This window comes from Carassius auratus, chromosome 32, assembly GCF_003368295.1.
Source record: "Carassius auratus strain Wakin chromosome 32, ASM336829v1, whole genome shotgun sequence".
NCBI lineage: Eukaryota > Metazoa > Chordata > Actinopteri > Cypriniformes > Cyprinidae > Carassius > Carassius auratus.
This window is the reverse complement of record NC_039274.1, coordinates 3,830,667-3,849,693: the sequence shown is the minus strand read 5'-3', so window position 1 is coordinate 3,849,693 and position 19,027 is coordinate 3,830,667. Positions and strand designations below refer to the sequence as shown.

At 36.9% G+C, this 19,027-nt stretch overlaps 3 protein-coding genes across 3 annotated transcripts; 1 reads left to right on the top strand and 2 right to left on the bottom strand.

Annotated features, from left to right (window-relative positions):
• Positions 1 to 3,310: 3,310 nt before the first annotated feature.
• Positions 3,311 to 4,418, bottom strand: LOC113051381 (liver-expressed antimicrobial peptide 2). The gene is made up of 3 exons (XM_026215077.1): positions 4,271 to 4,418; positions 3,591 to 3,760; positions 3,311 to 3,493 (listed from the first exon to the last, which is right to left on the bottom strand). The coding sequence occupies exons 1-3, from the start codon at positions 4,403 to 4,405 to the stop codon at positions 3,454 to 3,456; spliced, it is 345 nt and encodes a 114-aa protein (XP_026070862.1). The 5' UTR covers positions 4,406 to 4,418; the 3' UTR covers positions 3,311 to 3,453.
• A 5,035-nt stretch (positions 4,419 to 9,453) lies between these two features.
• Positions 9,454 to 11,842, bottom strand: LOC113051379 (bone morphogenetic protein 15-like). Its single transcript, XM_026215076.1, has 2 exons — positions 11,533 to 11,842; positions 9,454 to 11,134 (listed from the first exon to the last, which is right to left on the bottom strand). Exons 1-2 carry the CDS (start codon positions 11,756 to 11,758, stop codon positions 10,323 to 10,325), a joined length of 1,038 nt encoding a protein of 345 aa, XP_026070861.1. The 5' UTR covers positions 11,759 to 11,842; the 3' UTR covers positions 9,454 to 10,322.
• A 1,170-nt stretch (positions 11,843 to 13,012) lies between these two features.
• LOC113051378 (aspartate aminotransferase, mitochondrial-like) lies at positions 13,013 to 18,395 on the top strand. The gene is made up of 10 exons (XM_026215075.1): positions 13,013 to 13,157; positions 14,741 to 14,897; positions 15,336 to 15,464; positions 15,584 to 15,643; positions 15,775 to 15,936; positions 16,206 to 16,310; positions 16,466 to 16,616; positions 17,480 to 17,645; positions 17,726 to 17,876; positions 17,983 to 18,395. Exons 1-10 carry the CDS (start codon positions 13,075 to 13,077, stop codon positions 18,103 to 18,105), a joined length of 1,287 nt encoding a protein of 428 aa, XP_026070860.1. The 5' UTR covers positions 13,013 to 13,074; the 3' UTR covers positions 18,106 to 18,395.
• Positions 18,396 to 19,027: the final 632 nt, after the last annotated feature.

Below are 19,027 nucleotides of genomic sequence, written 5' to 3'. Positions count from 1 at the left end.
GAACCTGTTAACACCCCTATTGGTGAAATATGTTTCACTGGGGAAAAGCAAGAAATTATAAAATAAGAACTTTATTCCTTGAGAACATCGTCTCTGCCCCTCCTACAGTCTCATATTATAACAACTTTATTCATTTAAATTGGAAAAATATTTGGTCCATGCAACAAATTATTTTCCTCACTAACAAAATAAAATAAATAACTTTTAAATTACTCCATAATATTTACCCTGTCAAACACTTTCTTAAGAATAAAATTGGATCAGATTTTGACATAAAATTCTCCTTTTGTCAGAAGGATACTGAAACAACACTTTTTCATTTGTTTTGGTCGTGCTTTGTTCTGTTCAGCTTTGGAGAGATGTTAGTTATTTTATGTCAAGCACTATCTAAAAATGTTTTTCAGTGAATCCTAAATCTGTTATTTTTAATAAATGTAAGTTTTCAAACTGTAAACCTATTTTGTAGTATTATTTCAAGAGATGGAATATTATTTACTTACAATTTCACTCTCACTTTACAAAAAAGCTCTCAAAATGTACAGTTTGCACAGCATACAAACATTTACTGTATTTAATGTGTAATTTGTATTAATTTGTGTAATGCCCTATTATTTCCTTTGAGTTTTCACTTTTGTCTGTTTTTGCTAAGGTTATGTTTTTCTGTTTTGAACTTCTGTTGGTTTTTATTTCATTTATTCTATTGTTCTTATTCTTAATTGTTGTTATGTTTTAATTCTTTTATTCAATAATGTAAACTAAATGTTAAAAAAAAACTGATACAAGAAGATACAAGAAAAAAGCATACTGAATGTATAAAATACTTAATATCCCTTGTTAATTCATTTGAATGATTCATCCCCCTGATCATTTGTTTTAATTTATTTCACTTAATATGTTTATTTGGGGTAATTGGTTATTTTCTTGCTATTATGATTGTAAATGTAAGTACCCTTTTTAAAACATCAGTGTAATTCTTTGTTAGTTTTCTTATTTTGAAAAAAAAAACACCTTTTGTTTCAAACATTTGCTCAAAACTCACCAAAAGCGCTGTATATTTACTTTTCTTTTTTACATCTGTGATATCATAAAGATGTGTCTTGCACACACATCCACTTAGTGGCAGCAGTCACATCCTAACAGATTTTTTAATCATTAAATTTACTTGAAAAAATAGTTTTTTTGTTTATTTCTTACATGCGTCCTGTCATTTTCAAGGATACATTTCAGAGTTTCACCCCTCCTCCCTTTCAGCTCTAGATTTGTGTCCAAATAATTTTAGACAATTGGACATTTAGTCTTATCATTGCACTATCCCAGCTAATCTTAACTTGTTATTTTTATGTGTATACCGGCCTATATTATTATTTTTAACGTACCTTATTATTGAAAAGTAATTATTTTGGGATGTTAAGGATGGTTGTCTCCATTTTTTTTAATCCTTGAATTTATTTATTGTTTTTACAGACAAAAAAATGGTTGCCACAATAATGCAGTTTGCAGGAAAAAATAATAATAAACATGATAATAAAACAAAGAAAAATTTATACTTTTTTTTACAGAATACCTGTACATTTTTCAGTTCAAAACTGTAATTTACAAAACAAACAAACAAAAACGCCACATCACCTTTAACATGATGCCATAAAAAGAAAGCAACATGACAACACAAAATTCATCACAAGTAGCATTATTTGCAAATATATAGTAGACACCAACATCATGGTTACAGACATAACACTAAAGTTATGAAATAAACATTCAACAACAGAAATTGTAACATAAAACCCTAATATATAGTACATAACAAAAAATAGTAAGATAACGTACCATTAACCAATTAAGTGTTTTGCTGTAGCATTTTACAATGTTTTACAGTTCAAGTTAAAATTTCTACAAAAAAAGTCATATTTTCCAGTACTCCTCGTGAGTATGGGATGGTTGTTACACCAATCCAGAGGAATGGCACTGAATGGCACTGGAACTTAACTTTGGTTCTGTGAATTCCAGAGTTCTTCGTCACTCAGAAAGTGCGTGAACAGCACACCGAGGCCGAGTGCTGAGCTGCTGCTCATAATCCTCAACATGTCGTGATCTTTATATCTCTTGATCAATGATAAAATGCCAAAAAAGAATTGCCATTTGAAAAGTGTCTTATGTGTGTGTGTTTATTATAATTTCACAATCACTGATTTATATGTCTCTGAATGTAATATTCCCCAATCTGCACTGCACATGCTTGGCTAACCTCTGTGAGGTCTATGCCATATCAGCCAAATAGCTGCTGTGTGCTACTAACCTTGAGAAACCCTGATCACCCTGCAGAGGCTTGCATGACAAATCTGCAACAGTTATCGACGTCCAGCTATCCAGGCTAAATTCTCAAACGTTTACATTCTTAAATGCACTAGAATTAAGTTTGTTTTTTGTTTTTTCTGAAACTGCAGCTGGGAAATATGTTGGCCAACTGCATTGAATGGTGCAACGGTAAATGCAATGAATGGAGTCCATGACATAAAAGACAGTTTCTCGGAACATGTTTTTATTTTATATCATATGAGAGATGCACATATAGAGTTACAGTACAGTAAATATAAGTTATAAATCTTATATTGATATATAGTCGGATACATAAAAAAGAGCTGTAAATCAACTGTTGAGTCATACAAAATGAAAAGAGAAATACAATAAATAAGTAATCCCATATTGAAACGATGCTTGTAAATCCTGATTTATGAGATGAGGTGGAGACACTTGTTTATAACAACATAAATAGTGACAGGTAAATGAGTCTTAAATAAAATAAAAACACACGTGAGCACACAGACAAAGGCAAAGAATGGAGGCAAATGGTTAATATATAGGCTAGGCATAGTCAATAATAGCAACCCTTGCACTTTCTCTGTCCCTTTTTCTCCAGACTAGCTTTGGTTCAATGACATTTGGGTTGAGCTAAGGCACTAATAGACACGTTTGCCTACACTTGCATATATAGCTTTCAGGTAACACGATCTAATATTACACACCAGTTTCCCGCTTTGGACTAAGCTTAGTCCTGAGATCAGCTGTTAGTGCCAAAAGCTCTCTCTATACTGCTCTATTGACATCCATAGACTGGCCCAAAACACATACTGTATCAATTTCCCAATACCACCTGAAATATGTCTATCATAAATGTCATGCAAATCCAACTAATAATGCTTCTTGTATAAAGCAATATCACTGTTGCAGGTAGATTATGAGGTTTCTGTTGATTTTCTTTGCACTCTCAAAATAGTCCACATGTTATTTACCTTATGATAAGCACAATCTCCAGAACTTCACCTATTGCCTCATTTGTGGCTTACTATATGTCTAACTGATGATTAACTGCATTGCACATTCGGTTGCCTCCTGCTGCTCACTGAATCAAGCTTTCGTCATGCACGATGATCAGAGAAGGAAGGAGTCTTCATTTTAGGAATTAATCGGTTGGCTGTAGGAACAGTGGCCTTTCCTGAGGATCACAGGCAAAATTGAGATTCAGTTCTTATATTTCTTGTTTAAAAGATATGTCAGAAGGACAAAAAACTTGATTTAAACAATGCATTCACCTGCATATTCCTGTGGAGCACTCATAGTCGTTCTGGCAGTAGGCGCCATGAGGTTTAGTGCCCATGATCCTCCATAATGGGGTCATTCGAGCCGTTCTCTTTAGCGACCTTTGAACTTTCTGCACAGAAGTTGAAGGTGTGTCTGACTTTGGCACAGGATTGCAGGTCACCTGAAACACACAATGCATCAGTCAGCTCTACTCTCATATAAGTAATATCAGTTTAATAATATTCTGGTTGGGTTATGTAGTGAATTAAACGGTTTTAATGCATACCTGCCAGCCAATCAGAATTTAAATATTCAGGTAGACCATTGTAAAAATAGTTATATTTTATGACTTTGACTATTAGGTTTATAATATGTGATTTTAATTTCTTAACAGTAAGTGTGAATACACCTAAAACAAAACAGTATTTAAAACGCTCCTTTAAAATGGTTCCACCTTTAAACGATAATATAAAAACATATATAATGTATTATTTTCACTGGATAATTGATATTATTGAAATATATTATGTTAAAGGTATTAAGCTAATATTTTAGGTCATCTTAAGTATTTTTAAAAAGATTCCACTGAAGGAACAAGTGAACACACTAACATAAATATTAAAAGTCAACAGTTTAGGGAGCCGTCAACAAATTCTTTTATAAAATAAAAAATTGCAATCATCATAAATACCTGCTGGACAAGCACCAAAAACACCAGGCACCAGGCGAGAAGAGCCCGTTTGTGATTGTGATCCTGCATGCTGAATGAGAAATAGTTCAGTTTCTGTAACAGTGAGCCCACAGCGACACTGACGACAGAGACCATGTACTGTCTTATATACCCTCCTGCAGGCAGAACAGAGACTCTCCCTCATCCCTTTCTCCCTCTCTCTCTCTCTCTCTCTCTCTCTGTTTCTCTGCCTCTGTCTCTCTGCTTTTTCTTTACCAGATGTGCCACATGTTTGCTTGGACTTGGATAAGCTGTCCTCTGGGGCTCTGGGAGAGAATGCAGCCAGAGTTGAGAGAAGCAAAGGATAAGAAAGAACGAGAGGAATGAGGGAAAATAACAATGTGCTCGTCACTTTTTAGAGTTCGGTGATGTTTTACCACAGTTTATTGAACTGTACATTTTAAACAGCGATTCATTGGTATTTACTGATATAAACACTGGTTTAAAGATGTAGATGTGATGATATAAATCAGATTCTGAATCAACATTTACCTTTCTGTTTCCTCAAAGTTCCTTTCTCCTGTCTCCATTTGTGACCCTGGAGCACAAAACCTTGTCTTAATTTTTATTTTATGCCAAAAATCATTAGGATATTAAGTAAAGATCATGTTCCATGAAGATATTTTGTAAATTTCCTACTGTAAATATATCAAAAACTTATTTTTTATTAATAATATGCATTGCTAAGAACTTCAAAGGTGATTTTTCTCAGTATTTTGACTTTTTGAACCCTCAGATTCCAGATTTTCAAATAGTTGTATCTCTGCCAAATATTGTCCTATCCTAACAAACCATACATCAATGGAAAGATTGTTTATTCAGCTTTCAGATGATGCATAAATTAAACAAGTCAACTCACCTAAGAAAAGTTTACACTTAAGACTGGTTTTGTGGTCCAGGGTCACATTTTATCATTTAAACATGCACAAGGCCCTTGAAAAAGAACAAAGGCTGATTACGGGATCTGCTGTGCTGTGTTTAATGAAGAAAAACCATTAGACAAAAAAAAGGGGACTAATAAAAAAAGCTGTGACTAAGTCGCAGCAAACCTGGCAGCGGGTCAGACATGAGTCGAACACTGATCCAGCTCAACACAGAGGTTCCACACTGACTCATGGTGTTTACTGGTGATGATGATGCTGCTTATCCTCTTAGGACTGTCAGTTCATGTAAATAATACCCAGTACTATTTCATAAGCTGGTGGCCTTGTTTTACTCACTTTACTGTTCATAATGTTGTGATAGAGCTCAAGGCTCGGTTTATCAAGGTTCTGCAAGTTTCTTCTTGAGTGAGAAGCAAACATGATTCGTTCAGATCAGTGTTGGATCTAAATCTGTATTGGTCAAGTGTTTATTGAGGTCAAGTTTATCATACTGGTCACCTGACTACTTCACAGTTTGAGGACTGGCTTTTCTTTTCTATATAAATGTTTAGAACACCACAGCAGCATGCACTCCGAACAAAAAAGTTGTTCTTTGGCTTGTTATCATGGGGGAACCACTTTTAGTGCTATATATTGCATATCTTTAAAGGTGCTATAAAGCACTACCGTCAAATTGTGCTATGTAGAACCATAAGAAGAAGCCCATGAGAGGAACTAGATTTAGATTTAGTTCCTCACATGTTTGCTATGAATGTGAATTTACTAAAATGGCAAAAGCTGTTTTGAATTACTTTGATGCTTTTCTGAGGTTTGCAAAATAAAATAAACTAAAAACATGAAAAAGTCTTTCCAGACCCAAGCAAGAACAGTTATTTAAGAGCTCTGATTGACTCATTTCATTCACAAACTCAGAAACGCTGATTAGGACATAACTCGAGACACAGTGTGTGATTTAGGGCACTGAAAATCTATACGTTGCAGTATTTGAAATGTACTGTAAATCTAGCTTGACAAAAAATAACCTTTGAGACATTTAGCAGGGTTGGGTAATCAGTATTAAATGAGGTGAACAGAACCACCAATCAGGTGTTTATAATGATCAGGAAGCTTTTCTGAGCAATTCTGTTTCAAACTCTATCTGCACAGTCGTGACTCCTCTCAGGGTGACTTAGCATCACTAAATAAAATAAATAAATAAAATACAGGGGAAGATTTAGTGTATATATCAAATGGAGATTTTGGGAAAAATATATATATATATTCTATTCATATTTTATGGTTGTAGAGGACACCAGGGCTAAGCTATTTAAAAATAAATAAATAGTAGTGAAAAGGCATGTAAAAATAAAGTTTAATTTTTGTTCATTCGCCAATCAGTTTTTAGGTTTCTCTGTACAAAGATGATTCTCAACTATGTTATGAAAGATAACATGATTTGATATACTGTTTTACTTTATGCAATGTGTGCATACAAATATAATAAATTAGTATTCCCATATACTGTACAATGTATATATTGCATCTAATCAATGTGTTGTTGATTTTTGGCCTGCTGTCCTCAACAGAAGACAAAAATGATGATGCCCTGTTTCATAAAAAAGTCATATTCCGATTTGTTTATGATGATCTGAAGATTTAAAAGATAATTACAAAATATTATCATATCTCCCATGAGTCCTACATTTGATCATTCTGTCAATATCCGTAATTTTTAAAGACAAGGAGAATGTGTGTTTTTGATCAAAACTTTAAACATTTGACATCCCTAAAAAGCCCTGAATGTGCTTTGTACAGGACATCCAGAACTGTGGCATGTAGGGTCTCAGAGAAATGTAACTATAATGTCCACAGAGGGCAAACGTCTATGCCTGGGTCCCAGTATGATATAAATCAAATGATGGCATATCATCAGGGTGTTCCTTCAGTACTCCAGGGTCAAGGACTGCAATTGCTGTCCCAGTTTGGTATGTTTGTCAGTTTTGGAACATATTCAAAAGATTGCAGACAAAGTACACCATCCCGCCGGGAAATGATAAAAGGATCAGTTGCCAAAGAGGAGAAAGGCAGATTCATCCAGTTATATTGCATCCAGTTTGTAGAATATAGTCCACCTGTACTTTGCAAAACATCTGTGTATCCTGTATAGGAAAGGGGCTTTAATTGTGGCTTGTTCAGATCTAACTTTTTTGCTCCTCTGCGACAGAAAAATTGGTCAAAAATAGATTTAGTTGTTGATCAATCACATCATAAACATAAAAAGAAAGCTTTTCCACAAGTGGTCCAGATTTTTAATTTGTTTTTTGGCAAAGCCTAAAATGACCTTTCACACTGAAGGCATCAAAACTATGAATTAACACATGTGGAATTATATACATAACAAAAAAGTGTGAAACAACTGAAAATATGTCATATTGTAGGTTCTTCAAAGTAGCCACCTTTTACTTCGATTACTGCTTTGCACACTCTTGGCATTCACTTGATGAGCTTCAAGAGGTAGTCACCTGAAATGGTCTTCCAACAGTCTTGAAGGAGTTCCCTGAGAGATGCTTAGCACTTGTTGGCCCTTTTGCCTTCTGTCTGCGGTCCAGCTCACCCCTAAACCATCTCGATTGGGTTCAGGTCCGGTGACTGTGGAGGCCAGGTCATCTGGCGCAACACCCCATCACTCTCCTTCTTGGTCAAATAGCCCTTGATGCCTTCAGTGTGACATAGTCATGAAAATAAAGAAAACTCTTTGAATGAGAAGGTGTGTCCAAACTTTTGGTCTGTACTATATATATATGTGCTAAATTTGTTTAGCACAGTCCACAACCTTTCAAGATTTCTGTCATGTCTTCAAGGTGTTTTGCTATCACTATGTAACTTCTTTATCTGATCAGCCACCTTTGGAAAGAGATGTTCTAATTGGCCTTTGCTATTTTTTTTTTTTTCAGTGGAGCTACTAAATTTAGCTCACTGATTCTTCAGCCATATACACAGTTCTGTGTTCATCCTCCTTCTTCCAGGTTTTCTGACTGAATGTTTGCTAGATTAAAGTAGCGTAGAACATTCTTTTGTTCTTTATTGGGTTATGCTTGTTCTGTGAATTGTGACACTTTGCCCCACTTTTCGATCACAGAGGCCACTGACTGTGCTCGTGAAACACTGAACATGCACAATTTACAATTTTTATGCAATGAGAGAATTTAGCTGGTTAATGTAATGAGAATCTTTTTTTTGTTTTTTGTTTTACTGAATTGTGGGATGTTTAGAGACATCATGAATGGTGAACATCATGAATTAATATATATATAATATACATGAATATATATATACTGTATATAGACAACAACAAAGTCATCAAATGCTCTAAATAACTGACAGATCACATTAATTTCCCTTCAAATTGCAAAGACCACTTCCAATCTATTCTAACAAGTATATGTATATTATATACTTCTTAATATAGAATGGAAATGGAACACTAGTGTAATCTAATGTGGATGCTACAGTGACCAGATATTGATATTTTAGATATTTTATTATGTAAAGATCACATATCACTTATAATTGTTAACTGGGTTAACAATTCACTATATCACATTCTTTATCTTTAACCTACTTGGTAGAATTTTCATCCACAACCATTCGAAAGTTTAGCTCAGTATTTGGGTTAAGATAAAAAATAAAAATAAAAAAAATCCAGCAAAGAAAGAAAATTTTCAACAAAAATAATGAGCAGCACGTGTTTTCAACGTCTCTTGAGTAACAGACCAGAATATTAGAATGCTTTCTGAAGGAGCAGGTGACACTGAAGATTAGCTAAAATGTCAGCTTTGCCATCACAGAAATAAATTACATTATTTAAATATATTTTTGATCCAATAAATGCAGCCTTGGTGAGCATAAGAGACTTCAAAAATCCTAACAGGTTTACACGGTCCACAGCAATTAACATCTTCCATGTTAAAAACGTCATATACTAAATGTTTGCCTACATTCCTAATTCTTTAAAAAATATATAGCTTTTTGGTACACAACATTATAGGCATTATAACATTATGAATACTGACAAAAGGATCTCCAAAACATTCTTCCAGTATGTCAACATCTTTTCCTGATATTGCATAGAGGCTGAACACTTGCATATGTTTCTAAATTAACTTTGACCCACCTTTACACCAGCTCTTTAAGATAGGTCAAAGAAGCCAGTTCAGACCCGATTTATACTAGAGCTGAAGCACAGCTTGGAAAGAGCGCCCTCAACTGACCAAATCAAACCAGAACCACAGCGAAGAAAAACGAATGACCACACAAAAGCATGTGTAAGCTTGCTTTCTTTTTTTAAATACAAAATACCTGCTTTATTTCATCATCTTTCATCATGGGATTAAAACATTCCTTTAGGTGCATACATTTCCATTCCTCCTCTAAGAAATACATCTCTGAAAGTGTCTTTTTCGATCTCTTACTGGATGTCTTCTTTGAGGTAGTGCAAAACTGGCATCTGCTCCATTTCTCCACTTGCATTCGGATGCTGTTCCCTTTGTCAAATATTGGCAAAATCGATGCATTCAGAAAGAGAATACAAATGCAACAGACACAAGAGAAACAGCAACAACACTAAAGCCTACAAGTCAACCGACGGGGCTCTTTCATGCTTCATTATTTTTTCTTTCTCCATTTTCCTATTTTCTTTCGACAGACTTTTCAGTACAGTGTCCTCAATAAAGTGCCAAAATGTTCCTACTCCATTCCTCTCCATAAATACATTTCGAAGATGTCACATTAACACACACACACACACACTAGACAGAACCAAATAACATACATAGAGTAAATAGAAAAGAAGAAAAAAAACATGATAGTAGCTCATTCATTTAACAATCAGAATCCACTTATTCATGCATACATTCCCAAAAATTCAGGTACTGTGAGAGATGAGACTGAATCGATCACTCTCAACAGTTCAAGTCTTACAGAAACCTTGCTGTGTGAATGCTATTAGCACTGCGCAAGAAATGGCAACAGGTAAATCATCTCCAATACAGCCATTACTTTCATCTCATCTCTCATGTTGTGCTTTTACAAATTCACAATGTCCTTTAGGACCTTTCAGTTCTTGTCCTTATCTGACCCTGAGCCCAAAGTCATCTGCAGGTGCAGGAGTCTGCAATCATGTCTTCATATTCTTTATAAACGATGTTTCCGTTCTTCTCCATCATCAGCACACTGACAGGTTTGTATTTATAAGGAACACAAGAGGGCAACGGGATATCTGCCTCACCAAGCTCGCTGATTAATGTCTGCATGATCGCATGGTTGGGTGAATTGTAGCCGTAATGCAGGATACGAGGACAATCACCCATACAGTAATGAGGATTGTACTTGTGGGGCGCAATGATCCAGTGGTCCCATCCCAAATCTTTGAAGGTCACACGGTAGGAGTGCAGCTTGCACTGGTTTTTGGTCACGCTGTTCTGCCCTTGCTTGTAGTTGGGGATGTCAGAGACGATGCTCCCAGCTTCCTTGGACCGACGGATCCTGGGGCGAGAAAGGGGCGTGAAGTGCTTCCCCCATTCCACAGGCTGCTTGTTCTCCTCCAAGAAGAGCAGCAAAACTGGAGCTCGAAGATGGTGTTGAGGTGGGAAGCGTTTTCGATGTGTAATAGACCTGGCATGTAGTTCTTGTTTTATGCATCGATAATGAGCAAAGAGGGACACATGGCCATCTTTCGACTCGGACACGTGGCTTGTGACATCAGATTCGGTCCACAGGCTTCGAGGACCCATGATGACACGCTCACCTGCAGGAAGATCTTGAAGTGACGTGACTCTTGCCTCACAGATAAAAGGAAGATGCGATGACACAGGAGACCTCAGGTGCATAAAAGAGGCCCTCACCAATTTGTCCAACGAGAGGTTCTCCAGTTCATATTTGACTGTGTAGGTATACTGAAGGTCTAATCCAGTAGGGTTTACAGACACAAGACAGACAAAGAAAAGAAATCATCAGACAGTAGTTATTTTGTTTCAATAAAGGGTTACACTGCACAAAACATCTTAAAATAAAGGTTACAAAAGAGTGTTTCAGGCAGCAATGCCATAAAAGTGACAATATGAACTCCCCAAAGAACCTTTCAGTGAACAGTTCTTAAATTAATACATTATTCTGATAGTGAAACTGATATTTCGACTATAAAGAACTATTTGTGGAATGAAAATGTTCTATAGATGTTCTTCGTGGAACAATACAACTTTTTTAATCCGTGCAGACATGGAGCATCTCTTCTATAACATAAGGCATGATGTGCTCTAGATGTACTGGTGAAGGATGTGTATGAGATAAGACAGTGTTTACCACTTGAATTCCGGAGAAAGTGTTTTTCAGCGCTGGACGCTTGAAGCAGCCTTACAGTGTTGGACCCAAATAACTTGTGCTGCTTTGGTCGTCCATCTGCATCCACCGCTATCCTGTATAGGCTTAACATGAGTCGCATAGCTTCATCTTCAGAGTTCCTCTGTTTTGGGTGTCGATTTCGGCGAACTTCTGTACTGGCGACGCCAAATTGTGTCGGAGAGGCCATGTTCCCAGCCACGCGCGCAGATATGTGCAAGACAAACAAACACGACAGTACGCGGAGTCTCAGACAGTCGTGACCGCTGGTAGCCTTCATGTTCAGCCCCTCGTACGGACGAGTGCCACCTGAAAGGCTTCCATCGTCTAAGACAATCAGCGGGCGGAATTCAACCTGAACATCACCTGAACCCGAAAACCTTTCGCAGCGCCGCTAATCGTGTGACGTCATGCGTCCAATTACCTGTCCGCCGTCAGCGTTGGGTTCACGTCATGTACCTCCCGAGTCTTCAGAACGCCCACATTTAAATCACGTGAACACAACACCAGCGGAACCCAAGGGTCCGTGGAGAACACGTATAAGGAGTGTGTCTGTATATTTATTTATTTTTTAAATTATCATTATTTTTATTTTTTTACGAGAAAATAAGAAAATGGGTCAGGATGCCACATCCCGTGTTGTACTCAATATATCTATAATTTACATGTCATACATCGTCGCTGTTTATTAAAACAGATTTGGTACTAAACAATAAAATTACTATGCTATATATTGTGTGAGGTGTATAGGTTTAGTGATGGGATCGGGGCAAGGTATGAAAACCATTATGTCTATGGGGAGCCCCTGCAAGGATAGTGAACAAGACTACATGTGTGTGTGTATAAATATGATTGATGCATCCTCCTGTACAAGTTGTAATAGGCTTATATCTAAATACTTGCAATTATAAGATTATCATTCATAGACAAACAATATGAAACGATCTAAATATGCAGTGTTTTTCGACGGAGCTTTGACACACTGACATCATCTTTCAGAGGAGCCAAACTGAAATTTGACATTTACATTGCGTGTCCATCGGTGACTTAAAGGAGATTGAGGAACATGATGAGCCATACAACCTTTCAAACAAAGCAATTTATCATAAAGTTGAAACACATCTTGTCATGTAACTATTTTCACAAGCCATTTAAAAATGCACACATGAAATCTACAGTCTGCACTCATAATAGCTGATGTTGACCACTGTGTGTGAAATACATCAGTAACTATTTTTGGACCCTTCAATTTTTTTTTTTTCATATCGTTTCAAATCGCCATAGTGCTAATAAATAATTATTCATTGGTATAATAAATACCCTAACCCCTACAGTGAACCCAACAGTAATTCAGTGTAGAGCATTCTGTGCTCATCGTCACCTTCCTCTAGATGGAGTTGTCTCCGTAAAAGAAAGGTTGTCTCTCGCATTTTTCTTCGTGAACGCGCACTCTTGCTCGCTGCCGGCCGCGTGCCCGTGTCACTCGACAGCACAGCAGCAGCAGCGATGGCTCTCCTCAAAACGTCCAAGTTCATACCCTCTGTTGGGAGTTTGAGACCGTTTTTGGCAACCCTACCCATTCGAGCCAGGTAAGGGAACTTAAAATAATCCATCTTTAGTAGCTGTGTCCATTTTAAGAGAATTAATTACTTTAAATCGAAGTTTAATTCATGCATAAAATACACAATCACGCCATCAGATTTACGTGATCGCGCATACAGTCACATCCGTTCACATGGAATTCATGTAAAAACACCTTTAGCTCGTGATAATGTAGGTTTGATTTCGCGAGGTGTCAATGTTACAGGCTTTCTTCATTATCCTCTTAAAGCCCATTTCTGGTAGCTAACGGATCAGATAGATTTAATGTGCAGTGCATGTCTACCGTGATTACTAAACGAATCATTCAGCATCCCTGGCCTTCATCATGCATGAACCAAGAAATTTGGCGTTGCTTTTCAAATTTTGCATTCATTTTTGCTAAAAGCTGTGCTTTACTCCATAATAACGGATACATGTTAATACTTTATATCTCGTGAACTGAATAAATGACTAGCAGTCGAAGGCTATTGCGTCCTTTTTGGTCTCACTAGGAGACCGTACGAACAGGTTTCCTGTGCGCTCATTGGGTGAAACAAGCAGGTTGCGCTTTCTGATTGGCCCTGCAGCTTCCGGGTTCTTCTGTCAGTAAATCATGGTAGCATGTGTCCTTTTACACCACGTTTGGAGGGCAAAGCAGAGCTGATGATGAACAGAAGATCAGTAATCTTTGTTTAGTACATTACGAAGTATTTCTGAAAATACAGCCACCAATGCCACACCAAAACGTCTCATATATACGTATTTGTTCGTTAAAGCAGAAGGGCTATACAGTCACAAGGCCAACTTCCGTTTTAAACACAAATTAAGTGTCTCAGTGGACACTGCTACTTGCTCATATAAACTGAGATTTTGCGCAGCTTGTGTTTTTAGTTGTCTTCTAGAGTCTTTAATGTATGCAACAAACAAAAGCTCCTAAGTAATGTCAGTTACTAAGTCAAAGTGTTGTGTTAAAAACACTAACACTATCAGCTGAGTGACACACAAGATATGTAGCATTGCAACTTGATTCCAGAGCTGACCTTTGATGCCACAGGACTCTGCATGACCTCAAATGATTACTTTGCTGAACATACAACGCTAATAGAAGAGCATACTGATAGTATCATGAATCAGGCATCAGTAGTTTATGTTGTTGTTTTCTTAATTGTGTTTGTTTGTCTGGATTGTAAGTGTGCCCAAACTTACTTGTGCTTTGAAATGTAGCCATTAATGTGCATGTTTTATTGCAAGGCCTTAACCATGTCTTGAACATGGGGAAACAAACCACCAGTTTTTTTTTGTTTTTTTTTTGTGGTTTATAGGATGGTTAGCAATGGGCTCTTTTATTTAAGAGAATTAAATAAAGGATTTAATGGAATAAAGGAAAATAAAGAAAACCAATAAAGAACTATAATTAATTTGGCGTCAAGTTTGTGGATTGTTACCTGATTTACCGTACCTGATTGTTTTCTGGGAGCTGGGTGTATTTTCAATTTCAACATGAAGTTTGGTCACCACAAGCAAGGCTGAATAGTTGGGTTTGATCTCTTTTCTCATTTTTTTTTATGGTCTGCTTCTTTTTATTTTTTAGCTCATGGTGGACTGAGGTGCAGATGGGACCCCCTGATCCCATTCTGGGGGTGACAGAGGCCTACAAACGGGACACAAACTCTAAGAAGATGAACCTGGGTGTGGGGGCATACAGAGACGACAGTGGCAAGCCATTTGTTCTCAGCTGCGTCCGCAAGGTATATAGGGCTACCTTTTGTGTGCCACCACACATCTGAGCCTTTGCAGAAGAGTTCTGAGTTTAAACCTGCTGACTGCTTTTCAAACTGGTATGATTCGGGAGGTATCTAATACTCTCACAGTGGTGCTCTGTGTAAGATGGATTATTAAGGTCTTAGGGAGCATGTCAGAGATTGACCAATAGTTTTCAAAGGTACAGATGTTTTTGCGTTAGGGTTAATGTGCTCCAATGGTATTGGCCAAATTCAAGGGGTGGTGTTAACATGTGCTTTTGCTTTTCTCTATTTCTGCAAAGTCACACTGACTTGAGTGATTTGAGACGCTGTCTCTGCTTAAGCAGTATCCACCAAGTCATTGTAAATATTTAGTGAAAATGTTTTATTCAATAAAAATGTAGTGAGTTGTTGTTTTTTTTAGTAAGGCATGTTTTTGTTTAGGCCGAAGCTCTGATTTCCTCCAAGATGCTGGATAAAGAGTATCTGCCCATTGGGGGTCTGGGTGACTTTAATAAGGCTTGCGCCGAGCTCGCACTGGGGCCGGACAGTGAGGTTCTTAAAAGCAAGAGGGTGAGTATGTCTCTGTAGTACCCATTGGGTCTTTCTTTTTTGTATAAGCTTTTACACATTTGATTGTTTTTTTTTAATATTAAAGTTTATTAAGCATAACACTTTTCTTTCTCTCTTAGAGCATCACTGTCCAGACTATCTCGGGCACTGGTTCTCTGAGGATTGGAGCCAACTTCCTGGTGTGTATTTCATTCATTCTGTTAAAAAGTTGTGCAGCTGTTTACCATCTCCACCTTGAGAAGAAGGACGTTTTCTTTGCCTCACCCAATAGTATCGTAGAGTACTTCTTCCTCAATTTTTTCTCCTTTAGTCACGGTTCCACACAGTGGCAAGGGATGTATACTTGCCAAAGCCATCCTGGGGGAATCACACCCCTATTTTCCGTGATGCTGGTATGCAGCTGAAAGCGTACCGTTACTATGATCCTGCTACCTGCGGCTTTGACTTTACAGGAGCACTCGACGACATCTCGGTGAGCCAGCGTCACACAGTAAACTTTAATAATAAAGTAATAAATATATGAATTTAATAATTGCTGTTCTTTTGAATTTCTTTTGAATTAATTGAATAATTACAGTTTCCACAAAAATATTAACCAGCATAACTGTTTTCAACATTGATAATAATAAGAAATGTTTCTTGAGCACTGAATCAGCATATTAGAATGACTTCTGAAGGATCATGTGACACTGAGTCTGTCTAAGATACACTGAATGTTTATTATCTTTTCTTTACCTACAGACAATTCCAGAGCACAGTGTAATCGTGCTCCATGCTTGTGCTCACAACCCCACTGGTGTCGACCCGCGACCAGAGCAGTGGAAGGAGCTTTCGGCTGTCATCAAGGTGCGCCAGTATGTTGTTGTGATTTTGTTTGTATCCTTTATGCCACCTTCTTCATTTCACATGCGTTATTATTAAAGGAAAAAAACTTGAATTCCTTGAATGAGAAGAATGAGATTGATGTTGCTTGATTATCATGTTATCCATTCTCTCTGCAGAAGAGGAAACTTCTAGTTTTCTTCGACATGGCCTACCAGGGCTTCGCTAGTGGAGATATTGATCGTGATGCCTGGGCTGTGAGATACTTCATTGAGCAGGGCCACAATGTCCTCCTGTCTCAGTCCTTTGCCAAGAACATGGGTCTCTATGGTGAGTGTATTGTGTGTCAGAGGACTGCCTTTACACTGTAAAACCATTTCATTTTATTCCTTTCTACCAATATCCAGCACAGATTGGATATTCATGTAAGCGTGTAAATAAAATAATAATAATAATAATAATTTGCATCTGATACAATTTTTAATTTTTAAATGGCTCGTATGTATGTGATATCTCGAGATCTGATCTATAAACTATCCTGTTGTCCTCTTTATTTTACATTTTTGGTGAATTCTTTTTCTTTTTTTACTTTTCATTTAAAAAATACTTTAAGAAATGAAAGTTGTTTTTTTTTTTTTTCAGTTAAAAATGAATTTAGAAAAAACATTATCTATAGACTGCACACTGAATTATTGATATAACATCAGTGTAATTTAATATCAAAGAAATGCTTAACCAGTCAATACATTTTAGCACCGTGTGTCACTTAAATGCATGCCAGAGGTCAGAAAATCATCTGTTCTTTAGCCTATGAACAAAAAGCAATACATACCTTCCATACACCACCCTTCAGAAGTTTGGGGTCAGTAGGAAGTTTTATGTTTTGAAAGAAATCAGTAATACTATAAAATATTATTGCAATTTAACATTTTTCCATTTTATTAATCAAAGTATGATTTTATTTATAAAAAAATAAAAATGTATTTCTGTTATGGAAAAGTCTTCTTTGATGAATAGAAAGTTCTAAAGATCAGCAAGAAACCGATGTTTTTGATCAATTCAATCCTTGCTGAAGAAAAGTGGAAGAAAAAAACCTACTACCCCTAACTTCTGAATGGTAGTCCTTTGGCAGGTTCGTTAACTATTTAATAGTTGTTCATACACAATCATAATCATACGACTGTATGTTGTAGGTGAGCGTGTTGGAGGGTTCACAGTGGTGTGTGCTGATGCTGAGGAGGCAAAGAGGGTGGAGTCTCAGCTGAAGATCCTGATTCGCCCCATTTACTCCAACCCACCCATGAATGGAGCACGCATCGCCTCCACGATCCTCAGCACACCAGAGCTGCGTGCTACATGGTGAGACTTGCATGCATATTCAGTAAGAACTTTCTTTCATAAAAGTTCATGCTTTTTTTGACATGAATGTATTTCTGTAGGCTGGAGGAGGTGAAGGATATGGCCAACCGTATCATTAAAATGCGAGAAATGCTGGTAACTAATCTGAAGAAGGAGGGCTCTACTCACAACTGGCAACACGTGATCGACCAAATCGGCATGTTCTGCTTCACTGGACTCAAACCGGAGCAGGTACAACCCTTTTCAAACTAAAAAAATTTTATATTTATGCATATTTATAATTAAATGATGTAAATTGGTATTAGCTCTAACAGTAGGAGATGCCATTGTGTTTCAGGTGGAGCGTCTGACAAAGGAGTTTTCTGTTTATATGACTAAAGATGGCCGCATCAGCGTTGCCGGTGTGACATCTGGAAATGTGGGATACCTTGCACATGCCATTCATCAGGTCACTAAGTAGATCAAACTTATGTTGAGACAGAAGATAGGTTTACTGGTCCTGTTTCTGTTAGTCTGCCCCACTGCTCCTCTTTGGACTCAGATCTTGGCTTCACTTCATTTGGCTGTTTTACTAGGTCAACATGGATCCTGAACATGTTATCAGGGTATCAAACCGTAACCTTAACTCATCTCACAGGAAATCTTGTGGATCTGTGATTTCATTTTTTTCATCTTGTTAAGATTCTGTATGAGCTATTTATTGTGAGTAAAGTAAAATGAACAATAATAAAGGTTATTGTGTCCATTTAATGATGTTTTGTTATTTTCATTGTTGGGGACACAATACACACACACACACACACACTGTAAACCACATTGAGGGAGTTAAATTTACTGTCAAGTGGATTTCTATGTGACAAAAATGCCTTAGCAGTTGTAGCATTTGCTGTGAATTCAGTAATATCTCTCGTAATTTGTTTTATTTTTTTCATTTATTCACTCCAATTTAAGTCCTTATATAACCCAACAAATAATTCAGTAGGGACCTTGTGGGCCAGATGGGCTGAATTTTAACCCCAGTCCAGCCCTGGGTATAAGGTACAATCAATTATACATTATAAAAATTCAAGAGTTATATACACTACGTATGATGGGTTTTAATGCTTTAGAGTTCCTGGAGGTACAAAGGGTATCCAGATAATATAAATCTTTTTTTACAGAAAATAGTCAAAAGGTGCATTACAGATAAGTACACTTACAACAGAAAACCTTACCTAGAAAAATAACTTGTCATCTACATTTATTGGAAAATATTTCTAGTTTTAACTCCAATCAAATATATCAAAGATTTAGATAGATGTTTAAATAACAAGAGACGCACTTACATAGAAGAGTTTCTCCAAAATATTGCAACGTGGACATATTGCCAGAAAAGTAAGGGC